Source organism: Abramis brama (genome assembly GCF_963993115.1).
Source record: "Abramis brama genome assembly, chromosome: 1".
NCBI lineage: Eukaryota > Metazoa > Chordata > Actinopteri > Cypriniformes > Leuciscidae > Abramis > Abramis brama.
Window position 1 is genome coordinate 12,374,591 of NC_139963.1, and position 22,559 is coordinate 12,397,149.

Sequence of the window (22,559 nt, forward strand, 5' to 3'; positions counted from 1 at the left end):
ATCATATTCTGTGTTGGTGATTAGCTAACTGAGCTGTTAATAGAAAAGCCTGACAATATCACAGCTAAATACCTTTACGTATTGTGTATTCCGCCATGTTAATCACTGACACGCCCCCAACTCGTAAAGATCGGAGCTTAGAGAAAATCCCGAGCCCCCCACTGGTATTTACGACATTGTGGTGGCGTTCAAGTGCGTTCAACTCGTAAATACGATCTATACGAGATGACTTGAACGCACCATATGGCGCTATACACATCAAAATAAACTTTTCTCAGGATATAATTTTTTGTCTAGTAATTTGAATGTTGTATTCGAAAGGAGATGCAAAGAAATTACACATCGCTGGGTGTTAGATTTTTTTTAGTCACTTATTTGCTTTTTTTTTTTTTTAGAACATGTAAATAACATTACAAACAGGCATGAGTAACATAAACTCCAAAGATGATTAAATAAAAAAGAAAAATAATAAAATAAAATAAAATAAAAAGAGACATTCACAAGATGCCAAATACAGATTCATAATATCTTACAATAGACATAGCTTTTGAATTTTTTACAATTTTAAGAGACTTCATTAACAGAGTGAGTTTGTTAGAGAAAACCTTGTATAAAGGAGGAGATTTTGACAATCTACATTTATGAATGAAAAATTTGCCATTCAGGATGATAAAATTTACAAAATTGTGAATATTTTTATCATCATTCTCAAAGTAGCAAATCATTTCTTTCACATTCAGTGTTATCGTTAGATTAATTTTAACTGAAAAAGTAAAAAAACAATCTTTCCAAAATGACTTTACACTCTGGCAATCAACAAACAGATGATTTAAAGACTCCTCACAGTTGTTACAAAAGGAACATTCTTTCCCAATATCCATAAAATTAGAAAGCCACATATTAGTTGGATATATTTTGTGTAAGATCTTCAGGTGAATTTCTCTTACTTTGTTAGAAATACAAAATTTGTAAGGGAGCAGCCATGCTTTTCTCCAATTAACATCTCTTAAAATGGAATTCCAGTAAAATTTCCCTCTTGGAGTAACTCTCTTTTGTTCATTAAATACTTGTCTTATATCTTTGTTAGTAAATTTTTTTATCAAAAATATATTTACCATTTATAAGGAGATCGTAATCTTTATTTTCAACTTTATAATAAGTCAGGTGGCTGCACATTCAATTAATAAGCCCAGAGGGAATAGCTTTAATTACTTTAGAAAATTCTTTAAATTTTATAGGAAAATTGAATTTGGACAAAAAAGAATCATAAGAAGTGAATTTTTAAAGATGAACCAAATAAAGCACTTAAATACATTAACCCGTGATCCAACCATTTTTTTTTTTTTTCTCTCAAAAAATAAACTCTTGCCTTTAACTGTAATCAATTCGTTATTCCATATTTTGATTCTGTGAGGAGAAAAATTATGCACAAAGCACAATTTCCAGGCCAAGAGTGCTTGCTCATGGAATTTAGACAGTTTTATAGGTAATTTAGATGGTACAAAATTGCAAGTTAAAAGAAATTTAAGACCACCGACCCTCTTAAAAATATTATGTGGAATAAAAGACCAAATTGAATCAGTATCAATAACACACCTTTTGATCCAATTAATCTTAAAAGTATTGTTCATGTCTACATAATCCAGCATTTCAAAACCTCCTTCAGATTTCTTTCCAACTAATAAAGTTTTTTTAAGATGGTAGTGCTTATTTTTCCAGCAAAAATCAACTAATAATCTATTAATTTATTTACCAGTAGAATCTTGAACAAATAAAGACAGCCCAGGAAAAATGAATCTGGATAAACCTTCTACTTTTGTTAATAAGATTCTGCCTAAAATAGATAAATCCCTTCTTAACCAATTGTCAAAAATCATTTTTGTTTTTTTAATCTTGTTATTAAAATTGAGATGCTGTCTAACTGTCAAATTTTTAGATATATAAATTCCTAAATATTTAACATATTCTTTCACTGGAATGTTAAACATTGAATGTTCAGAAGAATCATGCACTGGGAGAATTTCACACTTTGTAATATTTAACTGGAGACCCGAGGCATCAGAAAAAGTTTGAACTAATTCCATTGCATTCTTAATTTGAGTCTTATCTTTTAGAAATAAAGTTGTATCATCAGCCAATTGTGATATTTTTATTTCTCTATTAAATAATGTTATACCATGTAAATTTGGATTTTTAATTATACTAATCGCTAATAGTTCCACAACAATTAAAAACAAAAATGGGGAAATTGGGCAACCCTGCCTCACTCCTCTGTTGATGGAGAAGCTTCTAGAAGTATTGTTCTGTAATATAACGGAACTATAAATGCCTTTGTAAAACATTTTAACAAATTGTTACCTGTTTTGCAGGTAAATACAATTAAATATTATAAACATTTATAAAAATCATTTTTTTAACAGTCACTTGTAAACAATGTAATCAATAAATGCGTTATTTGAAGCACTAAGTTTTGAAGCAAAAGCTGATTATGATTTTTTTTTAAAAACGTATGTTCTGTTTATTTCTTTCCTTACAGGCTACATCAAAAATACATTCAATATTGAAGCAAGTATAATTAAGAAGGCCATCTCCCAGAAATGTGCAGATGAATGCAAGATGTCAAAAAGGTGCCACAATGATTGTGTGTGAGTTTGGGGGTGGGGGGTGTACGGTGTGTAATGAGTAAGTCTGTAATGGAAATAATCTGTAAAAAAAATTCAATAAATTCATTAGTTATGAAAGAAGAAATAAATAAATAAAATACTAATGAAATTAAAATAACAGAAAATGCATTTGTTGATTTGTTTTTTTTTTTATTTCATCAATCCATTATCAGTGCCTTAGAAATGTGTGCACTAATACTGTGTTGCCCCAATCACCCATGTTGTTTATAATGTGACTGCAGGTTGCACAACATACATTAAACAGTGAACAATGTCTACATTGAGGTGAGTTTAAGCAAACTGCAAGACACAATCAAAAAACTACTATTAGTAAAAGAAAAACATTGGAAAAGTGCACCTTTAGGATTCTTAAAAATTCTCAAAAAGATAAAAAAAAAAAAAAAAGGAAATCCCATATAGACCGGAGTAGTGACCCAATTGGATCCCATTAAAATCCTGTAGAAAATCCTACAGGATATTTATGCATTGTCCTATAAGACAATTTCTATCGGAATCCTATAGGATATTTATGTATAGTCCTATAAGACAATTTCTATTGGAAATCCTGTAGGAATGGTTCCAAAATATGATAGAAATTCTAATTAGAATCCTGTACAATTTTCTTACTGGAATCCTTTAGGATTTTTTGACATGATATCATCATATTAAAATGTTTTCTGAAGGATCATGTGACACTGAAGACTGGAGTAATGATGCTGAAAATTCAGCTTTCATCACAGGAATAAATTACACATTACTGTATATTCACATATAATACAGTTTCAAATCGGAATAATATTTTACAATATTACTGTTTTTGTTTGTATTTTTAATCAAATAAATGCAGCCTTGGTGAGCAGAAGATACTTCTTTTAAAAACATTAAAAATCTTACTGACCCCAAACTTTTGAACGGTAGTGTATATATTTTGAAAATATATTTAAAAAATACATAGAACATAAAGCTTAAAAATATGTTTTTAGAACATAAAGCTGTTAATATGTGTACATATGCCAATGAGAACATATTAATTCCTTAAATCATGTAGTTTGTAATCAATGTTTTTGCCATTTTATAGGCTTCACCACATTGACCATTTCTAAAGCTATATTATATTATATTATATTATATTATATTATATTATATTATATTATATTATATTATATTATATTATAGCCAATTATATAAATGACTTTATATAAATTTGTTTTACATTCTCAATACTGCTTTCATATTCTCATTCCATTTACAGTTTGATGATGCCACAGGCCAACTATCCACTTAATAATGTATCAAGTTGCAGGATATTTTATCTGACTATCAAATAATGCACTCCATCAATTTTACAAGTAAATGCTGCATGCGAGACTTCTATGTGTTCTATTTCGCTCTTACTGACCGCCAGAGACAGTGCTTCCCACTGAATATTATCTCTCTTGCTCATGCACATGTTGTGCATCCTCCAGAGGCTGCGGCGGATTGAAGACAAACTTACTTTGATGAAACACGTCTGTTTATTCCGATCGCTGCCAGAGCGCGGTAAGTTGCTTACATAAGCACCGGATGTTGTTTATTTTATGAAACGTGTATATATGGCATCTCAGAGTGGTTTTGCTCCATAGAAAAGCCATAGTGATTAATTATATCGAACAGTAAGAGTGTGTGCGCTCCAGGAACAACAATATATTTTTCGTTATAGACCGGCGGCGTGCACTGTAGCTGGTTGTAATCATATAGAGCATTCAATTTAGGCAAGTAATATTTTTATAGATTACATAGCTTTACATATGTAGCTATGAACATGACAATATAATTGTTTTTTGTTTGTTTTACTTTACTATAGGCATATATATTATATTTCTCGCAGTTGCATTATATACGAGTGTTTTCGCTCTGTTTTCTGTACTGCTACCTGGTACTTCTATCAACAGTGGGCTAAAGTATTAACACTAGTTTGGCTGTTAAAAATACAAAATATTTATTTATTAAATTGAAATAAATAAATAAATTATTTCAGTACCCAGAGTGTTCTCGCTTGGGCTTCAGTAAAGCACTGCTGTGGCAGTATGGAACAGGTTAGCCTGACATGCAAAGTGACGGCTAAGCGGAAGAGGGTGGAAGCAGTGAGTGTCTCCACCAGTAAGAGACATAGAGAGGATTCTTTAGTAAAGTGGAGGTTTTAACCTCAGAGTTTGCCCAGATTAAGTCTTTAATATTAAATCTGCAACCAAGGGACTCACCATCACCAATGTTGGGAAATCCCAGTAAGGAATTACCCATTCCTGAGGAGGATATGCGGTCAATGGTAGCCTCTCAATACCAGTTTTGTGAGGAGGGTAATGAAGAATTATTATCGAGAATCCACTCTCAGTTCTCTCATGATGACTCTCAGAACACGGCACAGAGTTCAGTGGAAGGAGTAGAATCAGATCAGGATCTAGTGAGACAAGCCATCCAGATTGCATTGGCACGATTAAGCTTGGACACTGCCCCTATAGTGGCAGCTCCCTCCAGTGCCTCTTTCAGAGGGACGGCAAAACCATCTGCTCTTAGCATTCCCCCATCCAAAGATTATATTGAGGAACTACAGAGGTGCTGGGCTAATCCCAAGTTACTTACTAATCATACCACAGCAAGCAGGGGCCTGGCAGCTATGCACGAACCGGACTCTTATGGCCTGGGTCAGATGCCTAAAGTGGATCCATTTATCGCCTCTTTATTCATATCACCGGAAGAGGCTTGGAGACCTAATGCTCGCTGCCCGCTACCTCAGTGCAGAATCACGGACGATCTTCTTAGTCAAGCATGCAATACTGCAGCATGCATGGGTCGTATAGGGAATTCGCTCTCCCATCTTATGCTGGTGCTATCCCAGGCTCTCTAACCTATTGGGGGTGATCCTTCAGCCCAAATCCTAAGCGATGCGTCATTGCAAGCATTCGCATTCATGTCAAGAGAATTGGGTAGACTCATGTCAACACTCACTCAGGCACGCCGCCAAGTATGGCTGGCACAGTCTCCATTGTCAGATGCCTGTAGGAGAACACTTTGTGACCTCCCTGTAGTCCCAGGCCAACTGTTTGGACCAGCGGCACAGCAAACTCTGGAAAAGAGCATTCAGACGAATAAGACCAGACAGCAGCTGGCAGATTTAAGAGGGACTCCACCATCACAATTTAGACAAGGGTATGGGGGATGGTATCCTACTCGCTCTCAACCTTTAGTTTGTTTAGGTGCTGTTCAGAGGAGCCAGCCAAGGCAGCTAGATCAGCTTGTGCAGTACCCTAGAGCACGAGGACAACAATTAATTCGGGCACCAAGGGGTAGGGCGTCAGGTCAGCAGATTAATTGATTTCCATTTACGGAAATTAACAGAGTGTGAGGAAGACATAGAAGGAAGAGGCAGTTCCAGGTTAAAAAAGATTGCCAGATGATCAGAGAGACCAATATCAACTGAAGATGGCTGTGATATAATTGCTTCATTTGCAATCACAAGGTCTAATGTATGACCTTTGTTATGTGTAGGGCCGCTAATAAACTGTTTAAGATTAAAACAGTCCAATAAAAATAGGAAGTCCTTTGTCGTCACACAGTCATTTTCCTCAATGTGTATGTTGAAGTCCCCTAGAATGAGGATTCTCTTAAATTTATAACACAACATTGACAACAAGTCAGCAAACTCAGACATAAAAGCTTCATTTGCCTTTGGTGGTCGATAGACAGGAGCGATGGTAATTGCCTTTGGAGCAGAAATATTCAAAACAAGGCATTCAAATGATGAGAACTGTGGCACACACACAGCGCTGATGTTGAACCATAATAATTCCCCCACCTCGACCAGTAAGTCACGGGAGATCAAACAATAGCCTACATACCCCTCAGGAGTTATCAGGTTGAAGAGGAGACCGTCATTTTGTTTATGCCATGTTCAGTTTTCGCTCTGCGATGATATCCGATAAAAGCAGGGCTTTATTGTTTACTGAGGCAACTCCGATCGAACGATCGAATCATCCTAATGAATGTCGCAGGACTATTGCATAGGCCCTGCGGAAGCCTATTATGACATGGCGTAGTAATGGTGTAGTAAATGCTGTGAATTTTCTGTCACTCTTGTGTACTTTCACATTATAATAACCTGATGTTAAGTCCATTGTCGAAAAGAATGCTTTACCACCTACAGCCGCAAGTGCATCCACTTGATGCGGGAGAGGATGTGCATCTTTGACGGTGCGCGCATTCAGCCAGCTAAAGTCTGTGAACAGCCTCAGATCACCATTCTTTTTCACACCAGAGGCGATGCATTATCACTCATAGACTTTCTGATTGTCACACTCCTCCATGGCGTCCAAGGCCTCTCGCAGCTTCTCATAGTGCGACGGTGACAACCTTCTGTAAGGAAGCCTGAAAGGTTTAGTATCACTTAGATTCTGTTAACAAAGCATTTGGCTCTACCACAGTCCAGTTCATGATGCGAAAATATCGACTCATAGTTTATCAACAGTTCAGCCAACCTCGCTCTCCAGTAAGGTGTCAAATAATCTGAGCTTATGTCGATATCATGGAGTCACAGGCTAGACAGTGTTGAGCCAGTCAGACCATATGGCGTGTAGTGTTGACTCTCAGTCTCGCACTGCTTAGTACTGCATTTTGTCTGGCTTTCAGTCTCCACTTCATTACACTGCAAATTTTTCATCTGTTGAAAAGACATGCCAAGACAGTCAATATCAAAATCTTCAAGAACCATTCATGTGTACACATCAGCCAGCTTTCAGTTGCGTTTTAGACAGACAGGTTTGTTTGATGGTTTGTTCATTTTAACTGGTGTACTGCCATAGTACTGCCTAGTTTCCCAACTGACCAGAGTCGGCACTGCTCTGTTGAACTTGTGGTTTGTGGACGGTCCCGGCAGAACAAGCTGATGCTCTTTGGCCAAAGGCCAAATTACAGGTAAAGCACAGTTTATTCGTGTGAAAAATTATCATGACTTGCATCACCACATACTTCACATGCAACATTTTGTTTGGTTACACCACTCCTTACTTTATGTTGAGGTATGTTCACTCTTATTACCTGCTGACAAGAAAGAGCAAAGACTCAAAGACTGATCCTGAATACAGTGCTCAGTATCCTGAGGTAGCGCTGCTGTAGTTTACTATGGTAGTCTACTATGTTTAAATAAGTAAAATAAAAATCGAGAATATAATTAACTTCAATTATCAAAATATTTCAGTCCATTCAACAGTTCAGAAGTTTCCTGGAATCAGAGATATTTCAGTTCACATCTCATATTTGCAAATGGCGAACCTCTCATCCCTAACCTCTCAACCCCTCATTCGCCTATCACCCCGGCGACTCGTGTGTAACGTGTAACGTGCCAGGTCCCAGGAAGAGTGAAGCAGCAATCACGGCACCAGTTGTAGCGGTGTGTTATCTACATTGTGTCAACTCAAAATCACTCTTGAATGCTAAAATTTGTCCCATCAAGTCCTGTTTTATTATATCTGGGGTAATACAAACAGATAATGAGGACTCGTACAGCAATTAGAGCAGCATGCGGCAGCAATGCACGATGGTGAGAAAGATAGAGGATAAAATCAACGTAAAGAACATGCTGACTTTTTGGGACTTTAGCTTATTCACTGTATCCCCCAGTTAGATAAGTCCATACATACCCTTTTCATCTCTGTGCGTGCCGTAACTCTGTCTGACGCACCCACCGCTAGCCTAGTTTAGCACAAAGACTGGAGGTAAACGGCTCCAGCTAGCATACTGCTCCCAATAAGTGACAAAATAATGCCAACATGTTCCTATTTACATGTTGTGATTTGTATAGTCACAGCATGTACAAATAACATGAAACACAGCCATCTTCTAACTGTATACATACTGGGAACTATATTCTTAGAAAGGGTCATCTGACTTTTCCCCTATTGTTTTTCGAATATGTATTCGGACATACTACTCTGTTGGTGTACTGTTTTTCGCATACTATATAGTAGGGAAGCATTCAATTTCGGACACAGCTTGTGTTTATGTGAATACTCACCAAGACCGGCATTTTGACAGTATTTTTAGTGTATTTGACAGAGATTCGCTGTCGGAGAGATGTTTAAATATGTGTTGTTATTGATGTGTTGGAAAAAAAAAAAGATATTTTTGACAATACTATATTGGACTTCGTTTATTATTTCACATGGACTTTACAATTGAAAAATGTATATATTATATATATATATATATATATATATATATAAAATTCAACTTGCCAAAGTGGCTAATAGGAGTGACTGCAATACATGCCACTGCTGAGATCCACCCGCATTTGGCGGGTGTTAATGTCAAGTCGTGCTTAGAATACCTGCATGTGATTTCAGCTGGACATACACAACTGTAACTACACTGATGACCATGAACCCACCCTTAAACCCATCCATAACACTAAACCTGTCCCTAACCTTAACCGTATCCCACCTCAGCAGTGTCACTATTTCTAGGACTTTTATATTTAAGTGTATTTTCGGTCTCCATTGTTCACTTCCTGTAGTTTGTTCCAGTTTGCCTCTGTTTCTATAATTACCCTTGTTTGTTTCCATGGTAATTCATTACACACACCTGTTCCTTGTTAGCCTCGTTATCCAGTGTATAAATACCCATGGTTCAGTTATCTTTTTCGGTCGTTGTCTTTACATTTATGTTTGTAAAGCTGTTGTATTTTGTTCTATATTATCATCTTGTAACAATCGGTAGAGTTACATGAGCTAAAAATGGGGTCAGATTGAACTGTGTGAGTTTAAGTGTTTTAAAAGATGAGACAACAACAGAAATAAAGTGAATAAATGAAGTGTATTTACAATTTCTACCAGGAACTTAAAACAACACAATACAACATAGAAGCCTTAGGCTGTTAAAAGCATAGAGTCCATTGGTTCCATACCATAAAACAGTCCTTAAGAGTCCTTGCGTGCTGTAAGTAGTGATGTGACATATGAACCGAGGCGTCGGAGCGTGTGTCGAGAAAAAGTGGGCGTGCCAGATGAAGCCGCGATTCGAGGCTTGTGTTGTTAACGTGAAAATCACGTGACTAATGACAAACGAGGCCTCGGTTTGTGTGGCTACGTCATCGGTTCGGTCTGAGTGTCGCTTCCGGATAAAAGGCGGTTCGAAACTCGCGCCTCCTTGTGGGTGTTGTCAGCAGTAGTAGAAGCAGTTGTAGAGTCAGAGAGTTATAAAACTATCATTGTATTGTGTCATATGTGAGGGCTGTATATTATTACATTATCTGGTTAGTAGTTATAGTATATTATTATTATAGTAGGCCTATATTATAGTCTTGTTATATTAATTAGATAAGATTATTTGGATTGCTCTGGATTTTTGGATCTGGACTGGACTGCTTTTTGATTTGGATTGCCCTTTTGGATTTGTTTGCTTTTTGTGACTCTTCCTTTTTCCTGGTAATGGAGCAGCAAGAAAGAGGGAATCCTCCCCTGTCTGGGCTCAACAGAAGCATCAGTGTCCTCATTTGTACCACTGCCATTTTTACGTTCCCCTTCATCCTCTGTTCCTTGTGAAAGGATCTTTTCCAAGGCTAGAGAGATTTTGTCCAAGAAGAGGAATCATCTAAACCCCAACACACTTGAAATAATTCTGTTTCTCAATAAAAAAATCAATTTTTATTTTCCTTCCTTCCGGACTATTCTGTTGCAGTTTACTTTAATCTGTTATCTATAATCTGTTAAATTAATAAATGTACTTTATTACACTCCCTCTAACATAAGCACTGCACTCAACAGTGTCACTGTTGTTGTTCATACTGTCCCTATCCAAACAATTTATGAATAATTAATGAACTGTGAGTGTTACTCTGGAAAAGTAAATTCACACAGAGAAAGATACATATTTTATATTATACACAGTAATGGACAAATGTCTGATCATGTCTTTTTATTATTGCAAATGAAAGGTTACAAACATCAACAGTGAGTACAAAATAAATAAATAAATATTTTTTATTTATAAAAATATTTTTATAAAATATACATTTAAATATAAATATATTTACATTACAAATAAATATTTTTATTTATTAAAGCATTTTTATAAAATATATATTTTTTAATAAAATAAATATTTTTTTATAAAATTAGGGAGGGAGGGAGGGCGCGACACTGGTTCAGAATTAATTAATTTTTTGTCTGCTATTTCTTTGCACAGTCGCTAGGTGTCACTAGTGAGCAATGATGAATGAAGCTTCGAGTAATGAACCTTTAGCTGAAGCAATGGCCTGCAAGGTCTCAGTGGTTCAGGAAGCCTCATTTTGCCATCACTAGCTGTAAGTCCCAATGTGTAAGTGTCCACCGGTGTATATACAATCCAAATGTAGTGATAATCCAATGAAAAGTTATGTGGTTTGCTGGAATGGTAAATCCTTAAAATAAACTCCTCAATCCAGCTTTGGTCCTCTTGACAGAGACCCTGTTTGTTTGCCATGCTGCTTCCTTTATGCTGGCTATTTCCTGTTTCCTGTCATGTGATCAGTCACATGACAGGCAGACCCAGAATGGTTAAAAGACATACACACATCAAAACAGATAAGAGGAATAAAATGGACTAAAATGACTAAGACAACATGTAAACCTATTAAAACTCTAATATACATAAAATCATTATAATATATAGCGTAGTTAAAACATGTGTCATGTGTGACAGTGTTACAATCTTATATATATATTTCCAGGGTGTGTGGGGTCTGTGTTAAGACTTGTTCATGATTTTATTAATTCTTTAAAGGTAAGGCAAGAACAATTATACAACTTTTATAAAGTACAAATTATTATTAAGTTTAAAACTGATAAAACACAATATCTGATTACATCAATATCAATTACAGATGGCCTAGCTGACAGATAACAAATATTAAGAATCAAAACAAATATAATCAAACAAATAAGGTTTTAACTAAAAGGTTATGCATCTGAAGTCTATTTTCATAAATACTTATTTCCTCTAGCAGTAATGTGTAATATCTTTTTCAAACATCTAATGACCCCATTAAATTCTAAACATTTTTGAGAATTCTATATAACTAAAATGAGATTATCTTCTGAAAAAAAAAAAAAAAAAAAAACACCATGAGAAACATCTGGATTCCACATGTATAATGTATCAGTATTCAGTGGCGAGGATGAAACTGAGCAGAGCCCGAACAGACCCGCAGTGAAGACAACCGTCCCAAAGATAATTTTCATTAGTGCAATAAAAAAACCCACTGATGAAGGACGTGTCTAATGTGTTCAAACACATGAGTTCGTCCAGTATGTCGGAAGAATCAGCTGTCAACACATGCTAGATGAAGAAACTCGAAGTTGTATATGTAGTGAGAGCAGAAGACAACTAATTGCCCCTCTTTATCGAGACACAAGAAACATCTGGATAAACATCCTCATGATGCTCTGAAACAGAGAAATGTCTGATATTTCATTTGTTGGTGATAAGGTTTCTTCCCCTCACATTAATTAACAGTCACATGGTTCCTAATTTTCCCGCTCTTGTAGTGTATATAACCCCTTCAGTCCAACTTGTCAAGCTCCGAGAGAGATTCGAACCAGCGTCTCTAGAATGGGAGGTGGGCGTGCTAACAAGGAACGCTAAAGACCAAAGTCTCTAGCGTCAGTCGGTAATGCACCTCTTGAGATCAGAGGAGTAAGGTTTACCTGCACAGCTCTCACTAACTGGACTGTTACATGAACCGTGATTTGTGGTATATTGGTGCAACTTTGTATTGTATTTTTATTGCACGTATGCGCTGTGTGTTGCATCAGAGTCAAGCTGAGGAAGTAAAAAAAAAAAAAAAAAAAAAACAGTAAACACGGCGCATACATTATACCTCCGTGTCTCTCTCTTTCTTTTCTTCCATAAAAACACTAGTGGCGTCAAGAACTTGAATTCCACAGCGAAGGAAAGTGCAAGTGAATTTGCAAATAGTTCGGGAGTTATTGAAGCAACTAAAACTAAAGTTTCAAGCTGATCTCACAGAGTAATGGAGGAGAGTAGTCAGTCTGCAACTCCAGAAAAAGACTGACATCTAGTGGCCATAGTTAGTACTTCATGGAGAAATCACAAGTACAAGAAAATAGATATGGGACAAAATAAACTGGAGTAAAAAAAAAAAAAAAATCAGATTTATATGGAGGTGATAAATGGAAATGAAAGTGACTGCAAAATGGAAATGATTGGCCGAGTTCCTGAATTTGATAGAAAAATTTTATTTATTTATTTATTTTTTACTTAGAATGATTTGAAAGATGGCTGGCAGAAAATGACTTTGCAGCAGAAATAAAAGCTGATATGTTCCTGAGTGTCTTGTGTCCCACAGAGTATGGGCTACTGAAGAATTTGAACCACCAAGGATGGTGATAGAACTGACTTATAAAGATATGATTGAAACATTTTAGGCCAAAAACAATATGCTGAACGCTTCAGATTTCACAGACGATATCAGACAGAAGGTAAAACGTTAACAGACTACATAGTTGACTTGAAAAGACTTGCTAGCACATGCAAGTTTGGCCAATTCCTCAATGATGCTCAGAGGGATCAGCTTGTCTGTGGTTATCAGATGAAGCTTACCGTTAGCATCTCTTATCCGAGAGGAATTTGACTTTCAGACAAGCCTGTAAAATCGCTCTTGGCCTTGAACTTGCATACAAGGATACAATTGTATGCCAGGAGGATACCTGTGTCGTTTCTCATGTTTAATGGATAGTCAGGGAGTGAGGGAAGGTATAAGTTGTTTTGTTTTCTTTCTTTTATGTATAGGTAAGTTAATGTTAATTTCCTCTTTAGAGGTATTTTTTTCTTTTGTTTAGGCCCACCTCCTGAGGTAATGTTTTGTATTTTTGGTATATTTGTAATGTTTTATTTAATATCCCTTTTTACTTTTGAAACCTATGGAAGCTTATTTCCGCCACAAAATAAAACATTTTAAAAGATAATTGTGACTTTTTATCTCACAATTGCGAGTTTACATCTCACAGTTCTGACTTTATTTCTCATGATTGCGAGATATAAAGTCAGAATTCTGACTTTTTTTTCTCGCAATTGCAACTTTATATCACGCAATTCTGACTTTATAACACATAATTGCGAGTTTATATCTTGCAATTCTGACATCTTTTCTCAGAATTGTGAGATATAAAGTCCAATTCCAAGGGAAAAAAAAAGACGGACTTAAAAAAAAAAAAAAAAGCTATCTACCTCAGAATAGTTTATATCTCACAATTCTGACTTTATAACATGCAATTGCGACTTTATATCATGCAGTACTGACTTTATATCTCCCAATTGCGACTTTGTATCTCACAATTCTGACTTTATATCTCCCAATTGCGACTTTATTTCTCACAATTTTGACTTCATATCTCTGTCAAATGTGTCAAATGTTGTATCCAAGCACCAGATGCAACAGCAGAAAGGGCATAATAAATCAAAAGTTACTCCGGACATTCAGTTTGGGGGAGATGGTGTTGGGACGAGACTTCAGACAGACACTGTCTGAATACTAGGCACTATTCTGCATTGTACAATACCTCTGACTTACTATGTGCAAGGCCATTGATATGTTAAAGTGGATGTCGATCACATGCTACCATCAAGGTTTTCAGAACAGCAACCAGAAGGGATCAATTATGACATCTTTGATTGCTTGCCAGTTGGTGGAATGCAGAGAGCTGGAACGTCTGACCCAGAAGGTCAACCTGATCAAATTCAGGAAGCAAACAGAACGTCGCAATCTACAAAGGCAACGTAAAGGTCTAAGTAGAAAATCTTTAAATCTTTAGGTTTAAGTAATAGATAAATATTGTTCAAGACAACATAATAGTTCAATTTGTTGGTCACTTTAAAATAATGCATGTGTTTTTGGCTAGACCATATTAAGTTTGGTCTATGTTAGGTTCCAGTTTAAAAAGGGAGGAGTTTGGTATATTGGTGCAACTGTGTTCACATGTATTACGGTATTTTCATTGCACGCATGCGCTGTGTGTTGTATCAGTGACACCACCATTTGTCTTAACCCATGATTTTGTGTGTGTGTGTGTGTTTAATGTGACAGAAACACTGAAGAGTTGTAATAAAGTCTAAATCCAGCACAGAGGGGTTCAGTGAATGTGGTGTTGAATGTGTGTAAGTGTGTGAGTGTATGTGTGTCAGAGACGCTGTAGAAGGACAGAGTGCCGGCCGACACGTCCACACACACTCCTGCTCTCTTACAGGATCCTGAACCAGCAGAAACAACAGTGGAGTTATTATTGTGATAGACAGTGAATCTGTCATCAGAGCATCTCAGACTCCAGGACTTCTCATTCAGTCCAAACATAGAGTCAGCACTCCATCCTTTCCTCTCAATTCCTTTATATGACACTGATATATAAATAGTTCTACTCCATTCAGCCTCCCAGTAACAGCGTCCAGTCAGACTTTCTTGACACAGGACCTGCAAACACTTGTCAAATCTCTCTGGATGATCAGGATATGACTGCTGCTTATTCACACACGTCACCTTTCTGTTCTCCTCAGACAGAATGAGTTGAGTGTTTGCTGTGTTTGGATCCAGTGTGAGATCAACGCCATCTAAACACAAGAACACACACATTACAACACCAACATTTACAACCACAAAACAACAAATACTAAAACTGTGTCTTTGAGGACTTACATTTGTGTAGTCTTGAAATCATGATCTCTCCTCTGTGATCCACAATAGAAAAAACACAGAGAGAGAGAGAAAGAGAAAGAGAAAGAGAGTGTGTCTGTTATGTACCTAGTTTATCATATTGTGAACAAACTTTCTTTATGTCTTTCTTTCTTGCTTTCATTCTTTCTTGTAGGTAAGTTATTTTGTGTAGGGTTAATTATGTATTACTGTGACACTGCCTTTGTCAGATAAGGGTGCTCAACAGTACCAAAGTCCCTTTAAAGGGTTAGTTCACCAAAAAATGAAGATTCTGTCATTAATTACTCATCCTTTTGTCGTTGCAAACACGTAAATCTTTCATTCATCTTCGGAACACAAATTAATATGTATTTAATAAAGTCTTAGAGCTTTCTGTCCCTCCAATGACAGCCTATTCAAATACCACTTTCAATCCCCAAAAAGGTAGTAAAGTAATTACTACCATTATTTAATTATACCAGTCATTAAAGTAATCCATGCGACTTCAGTTGTTTTATCCTCAATTTTATGAAGCGACGCGAGTGCTTTGTTTGCACAAAAAAACAATTTACCACTTTATTTAGAAAATATTAATCTCCAACGCACGTTCATGCAACAACGTCTGCTTTCACGTCAACACAACACGCATAAGTCAGGGTGCTCTCATAAACACTTTGGAGATTCATATTTTGTAAATAAAGTGGTAAATTATGTTTTGCGCAAACAAAGCACTTGTGTCGCTTCATAAAATTAAGGTTAATATGCTGGAGTCACATGGATTACATTTATGATGTCTTTACTAGCTTTCTGGGGCTTGAAAGTGATAAATTCAGCTTTGATCACAGGAAAAAATTACATTTTACAATATATTACAATAGAAAATATTTATTTTAAAATATAATACAAATATAATTTGAAATATAATGTAATATATATTTACAATATTACTGTTTTTATTGTGAGACTTTAAAAAAAACAATAAATAAAAAAAACTTTTGGCCAGTAGTAGGACAAGTGATTTAAAGAATCGATGGATGTTCTTCGGTCTCTCTCAGTGAAGTCTATTCTGAAACACGTCAGAAAATGAACTGTAACTCAGCGAATACTTGCCACACAGAGATGAGAGAGAAGTCTGTAGAAAGACTATTTTTAAATGATGTAATTAATATCAAAAATAAATATTCTCTGTTTATGTAAATCACACTACAGTACATGTTGCCATATCATTATAAAGTAATTAATTTGTTGATTAGATTCTGCATTAGCAGAGAAAGAACAGAAGTATGTTTGCCGTCGAGGCTAAGAGGACTCACATTATTAGCTTACCTCAAGCGGTTAAAACAAAGTGACAAAAACACACGCAAACCTGACCCAAATGTTTAATGTTGCAGTTGTTACCATCTATTTGCATTAGTTTATATCTAGTCACCTACTTTATTTTTGACAAAATATCACATACTATATATTAACATATAACATACATACTATATAACTAACATATGAGCAGAAATTGGCAAACAAAAGCTTATTTGATGTGGCAGTAGTTTTTTTACAGTAAAATCTTTATATAATCTATATATATATTATAATCTATCCAAAACTAGTCAACGAAATCTTATCTAAACATTCATATTTCGTCTAACATATCGTTTTTATGATATACTGTATTAGCATATCAATGTTAATTTGCAGTTTAATACGTTGCTTATACAAAGACATTTTATTTCAACATATTTCAGTCGATTTTTTCTCATCTCAGTATAGCAATATAGTTTGGTAAAAGCTAAACTAGTAGATGTGTTCATGTAAAAATAACATGTTTACTAAAGTAAGTTAAATGTGAGTATGAAAGAACAACACAGCTGCACGCTGTTGTTTACTACAGCTGTAGTAAACAGCGTGTACCTGTGCCGTTCATTCATTCACACACAGAATTCAAGCTTTATAAAGACATATCTCTCGTGCCTGTGTGACTGAGTTTTCGCTGAGTTACAGTTCATTTTCGGACGCGTTTCAAAATGGACTTCACTGACAGAGAGAAGGCAGAACTCGCATCATGTTTATTTTTCTTTATTTGGCGAAAAGCACAACACTTTGTTTTTATCGTGAGTATACACAAAAAACACTTAACAGGACACTTAACAGGATCGAATGATGTACACTTATATGTAAGATCAAAATCAATAGAGTATTTTGAGTCTCTTTTGCACTGATAAGAAAAAAAGTGAGCTCATCACGCCGGTGTGACAGCCGAACCCAGGGGGTTAACTAAGGTTAATAAATGTTGTAGTATTGTTCATTGTTAGTTTGTTAATTTTGACATTTTCTAAATTTTAAACTGAGTTTTATTTTTTATTTTAACTGTTAACTTTAGTTAATGTAAGTGAACTAACATGAATGATCAAGGTACAGTTGTCTTTCTCAAACATTAATACATGCTGTAAAAAAAGTATATTGCATGTGCTTATTATATTATGGACATATACAATCCTATATTCTCCAGATATTCAAAAAGATAGAAACTTTTTTTCATTAAAAACTACACGCTATGCACATATATTGCCACAATTTAAATTTACTTTCCGGACAACCTTTTCTGCAGCTATCTTGGGACAATACATTCCATGCATCCATGGATCCTAATCATCTTTTCATCCATTTTAAAATTATCCACAGAGCATAATTAACCACATGCATACGACATGTTATGTGTTTATCACCCACCCTTACTGTAATTTTTGTGGGCCAGGGAGCCTGAGAACACTGAGGAATATGTTTTGTGAATATTCAGAAGTACAAACTTTTTTACAGTACATTACTTTACAATACAATTCTGTTTTTTGAAAAGTCCTGTTAATCTGAAAGCTCATTCAATCATCATAGAGAAGATGAGCTTCCATATGGGACAAAAATATATAATTTAAAGCTCAATATCCAAAGATATTCAGATGGCCGTTGATGTTATTTATTTTTTTAAATGCAAATAACATTCAGAATCCTCTCATAGACCCCCAGTGAAGCACAACATTTTACTTTCATATAAATGCATTGCCTATTTTTTTTTTTTTTGCAATCTTTTTTTGAGAACCAAGGAAGCATCTCTTGACAAACACAAAACCAATGACAAATTCTCTCACACACACAGCAGACATAATTATGCTCAACATACTTGAGTTTGTCCAGAGTCCCAGGTCCAGAGAGATTGTAGATCAGATCCAGCTCTCTCAGGTGTGTAGGGTTTGATCTCAGAGCTGATGCCAGAGCAGCACACCCTTCTTCTGTCACCATACAGCCAGATATTCTACAACAACAGGAGGTCTTCATGTTACTATGCTTCATTTTAAGAGATATAAAATATACAATACACCAAGGGTGCAAACCATACAGCCTATAGAACGCAAATGGCCCGCCTGATCATTCCAGGCGCCTCAAAGTCAAAGTAACTGAAATCTAATGCAGTTGCAGAATTGCCCACACAGAAATGCAGTTACTTATACAGTATATCCATTAGAAGTCCTCGTACTGGCATTGGCAAGGGAGTCAAACAAAAGAGGAGATGTCACCATGTCACGCCACGTCACCTTTTCAAAAGTCAAACTCATTGTACACACCGACTACAATTACTCATGCCACTCATGTTAATGTTAATGTACAGGGTGGGCCATTTATATGGATACACCATAATAACATGGGAATGGTTGGTGATATTAAAGTCTTCACACCATAGACAATTGCCTTCAGATACGAGATGTGCAGCACCTGAAACTACGGATACTGGATGCCTGTGCTGGCATTTATCCTGCGGTGTTGCTATCAGTGTGTGAAGAGTGGGAGAACAGGGTTGCATTGACAATCCAACACAATGGGCAGCACATTGAACACATTTTATAAGTGGTCAGAAACTTGTAAATAACTCATGAACAAATAAAGTTACGTTGAAACCAAGCACACCATTGTTTTTCTTGTGACATTACCAATAAGTTTGATGTGTCACATGGCCCTCTTCCTATTGAAAAAACAAAAGTTGTATCCAAGATGGCCGACTTCTAAATGGCCACCATGGTCACCACCCATCTTGAGGAGTTTGCCCCCTCACATATACTAATGTGCCACAAACAGGACTTTAATATCACCAACCATTCCCATGTTATTACAGTGTATCCATATAAATGGCCCACCCTGTACATACAAACTTAAATCAGTGCTGCTTGAAAATGTATGCGCCACATGTAAGGAAATTAGATAATAGACATCACTCTGCACTCTAAGACCGTGTGTCCACCAAAGCGTTTTTAAAACGCCATGAGCGTAGCGAGGCGCTGAGCGTTTTTTTCACGCTGAAGCGCCGAGCGCTCGGCGTATTTTACAGGTCGCCAAGAGTTGAAGAATGTTCAACTTTGGGTAAAACGCTGCGCTCATCACTGTCACTTTTTACCCAACCATCCAATCACAATGGAGGAGGGACGGGACTAATACCACAACAACCAACCGCCACATTCTGCTTGTACAACGTCAACAGATGACAACAACAAGCATAATAACGGAACAAAATCATTTAAAACAAGAGCCAGAGAAAATACATTACATTGTATCGACATTTTAATATAGAATCAACATTCAACACAGAAACAAAATATGTGTGAAATGAGATACTAGTAACACTTTCGCAGATATTCCGTATCATAACGAGCAACGTGTCTCAACTGAAAAAAAAACGCAACGCTGCCAAAACACTCTCAAGCGCTCACAGCTAGGCATTTTCAGCAGAGCGCCTAGCGTTTTCAGCTGGCTAAAAACGCTTTGGTGGACACACGGCCTAACTGTGCCTGTGCTAATGCACCAATTTTTTTTTTTTCCTGGCTGAACTTCAAACTCATTTATGCCAGTTTTTAATATTTGTCATTATTTTCAAATTGTGCATCTGCTATTGTCTTTAAAATGCAAATTTCCTTAAAACGGAGAATGAAGTACACTGTAATTAAAAAAAAAAAAATATATATATATATATATATATATAATTTTTTTGGAAATTGACAATTAAATATTGGCTAAATAAATCACTTTCAAATAATTACCCCGATGCAAAAAGATGCATTGTACGAATCAGAGCTTAAGGTATTCACTTAAAAATGTATATTCACGGAACATATTTAATTGTGCTCAGTCAATCTATCAAGTGCCGATGCATGGGAAAGCGAGCGGAGCAGAACCAGTTGTTGCTGAAGACCAAAACAAATATCATTCCCAAGAGGAAAAACAGATGTTCATCCTCACAAATTTCAAAGTTTTGCTTTAGGACCCAGTATGAAGTTTTGTAGAACCATTAGTTCATGCATTCATTAGTTTCTTGATTGTGTTTTCCCAGTTACCACATAATTATCAAATGGTAGCCAATAGTTTTATTTTCCTCAAGTCATATAGTGTATGTGTAAAATTATAAGTAATAAGTAATTTGTGTGATATGTGCTGTAGCGTATGGACAACCTCATGGTGACTTGTCAAATTAAGATTCAGAAAAGCTTTTAACCATTAACCTTTTAAAATGTAATTCACAGCTTAGCGCCGATGAGTCGGGATCAAATTGCCCTTTTGACATGTTGGTTAACCAAGAAAAGTTGAACAGAACCCTTTTCAAGCTTTTCTCTTGCAGTTTCAAAGAGATCCGTTATCTATTCTCTCTCTGTGAGGAAGAAATCCGGGCAAGCCAGAAGACCTCCGAGATGTCATTCCACACACACACACACACACACACACACACATACACACAAAGATTCCTTGCATTTAATTCAGAATATAAGGGATTCAAAATCTGTATATGATGTATTAAAGTATGCATGTATTATTTGCCCTTATATGGACATAGTTGTGTTATTCCTAGTTGTTAGTTGAACTTTTAAATGCCTATTTTAAAGAATAAGAATGTATCTCTATGTTGTATCTTCCAGTTATATCAATCTTGGTCTCTAATTAAACCTCTCGGGGTGCTTAGGCTAAATATATGTATTAGGGTTATGATAAAATGTATTATACTGTGTTTACCCTCATTTGGAGTAGAACTGACAAAATCCTAACACTATCATAAAAAATGCAAATTAAGCTGCGAGCTGAGACAAAGAAACTTTTTCCCGCTCAGAATGTCTTGATCCGATTAGAACTACTCAAAAAAGGGGTGGACTTTGAAATGCTTAAAGAAGGAGACACACACCATAGCTGGTTGCTTTTTCTTTGTTCTGTAGCTCTTCTCGTCTTCACGTTTTGTCTCTTCATGTTTTCGTCGCTCTTCGTTTTGCTTCTTTAAGCTTTTGTTTTCTTCAAGTTGGTTTCGTTATCTAAAGTTTGTTCTATCTCCGTTTTGTTTTACGTTCTTGTCTTGTTTAGTCTCGTGTTCATTCATTTCTGCCTACGAGTGAAACAGACTTTAAACTAAGTTTCTGGTAACTCTTACAAGTAAACTGTTTGAACTTCCCGCGAATGACGCAAGCTCCGGAAGAAACGAAAGAACGCGTCCAACTAACGGAAACACCGAGAACGGACACTCACACACACGCATCAGCTCTTTTACAAAGATTTAAATGCTTAAGATTGTCTGCCCCTGCTTAAGGTGGTTTTGATTTTCTTTGCTGGTTCTCAAAGGTTCATTGTTTGTTATTTGTTTGCCATTCTGTGATCTGCTTTTCCTGTCTTTCTTTATTTACTTTCATTATACTATTCATATATGTATTCTTTGTTAGATGTAGTTGTATGTTTATAGTTTCATTTATTAAAAACCCATTATACGCTTGATTGTCTCTGTTTGCTGCTCACAGAACAAAAGCCTCTTAAATGTGTACGATCTTTAGCTACAAGCTGTATTTGTGATCAGACTACAAGTTAATAATTTTGTTTTGAATTGAAGTTCTTCCTCATGGCCAGAGGAATAGCCTTTCTTGACAGTTTATAAGAAGAATCCTCCTTGAGAGTCGATAAGAAATCGCATGATTCGTTTGGCGGACAAACAAATTATTCAATGTGATATTAATTTCAGGGCTTAAAGTGAAAAAAAATCCTGAGCCTGAACTTTCTGTGGCTCAACCAGGACTTTTACCAAGCCCGTTTCAGGCATGAAAACGGGTCAGGGGTGAAAAAGGTGAGAAGGATATTACCCCTTTAGGGGGGTCCGGGGGCATGATTCCATATTTTATAGC

At 36.0% G+C, this 22,559-nt stretch overlaps 1 protein-coding gene across 2 annotated transcripts in view; it reads right to left on the reverse strand.

Annotated features, from left to right (window-relative positions):
• Nucleotides 1-10,594: 10,594 nt before the first annotated feature.
• Nucleotides 10,595-22,559, reverse strand: part of LOC311086043 (NACHT, LRR and PYD domains-containing protein 3-like) — a 64,379-nt gene continuing 52,414 nt past the window's right edge. For both annotated transcript variants that reach the window (XM_084118702.1, XM_084118701.1), the window contains exons 9-11: nt 18,545-18,676; nt 15,379-15,410; nt 10,595-15,293 (exon numbers count right to left, since the gene is read on the reverse strand). In XM_084118702.1, the coding sequence (XP_083974828.1) occupies nt 14,764-15,293; nt 15,379-15,410; nt 18,545-18,676 (694 nt within the window). In that variant the 3' untranslated portion in view covers nt 10,595-14,763. The remainder of the gene's footprint in view (nt 15,294-15,378; nt 15,411-18,544; nt 18,677-22,559) is intronic.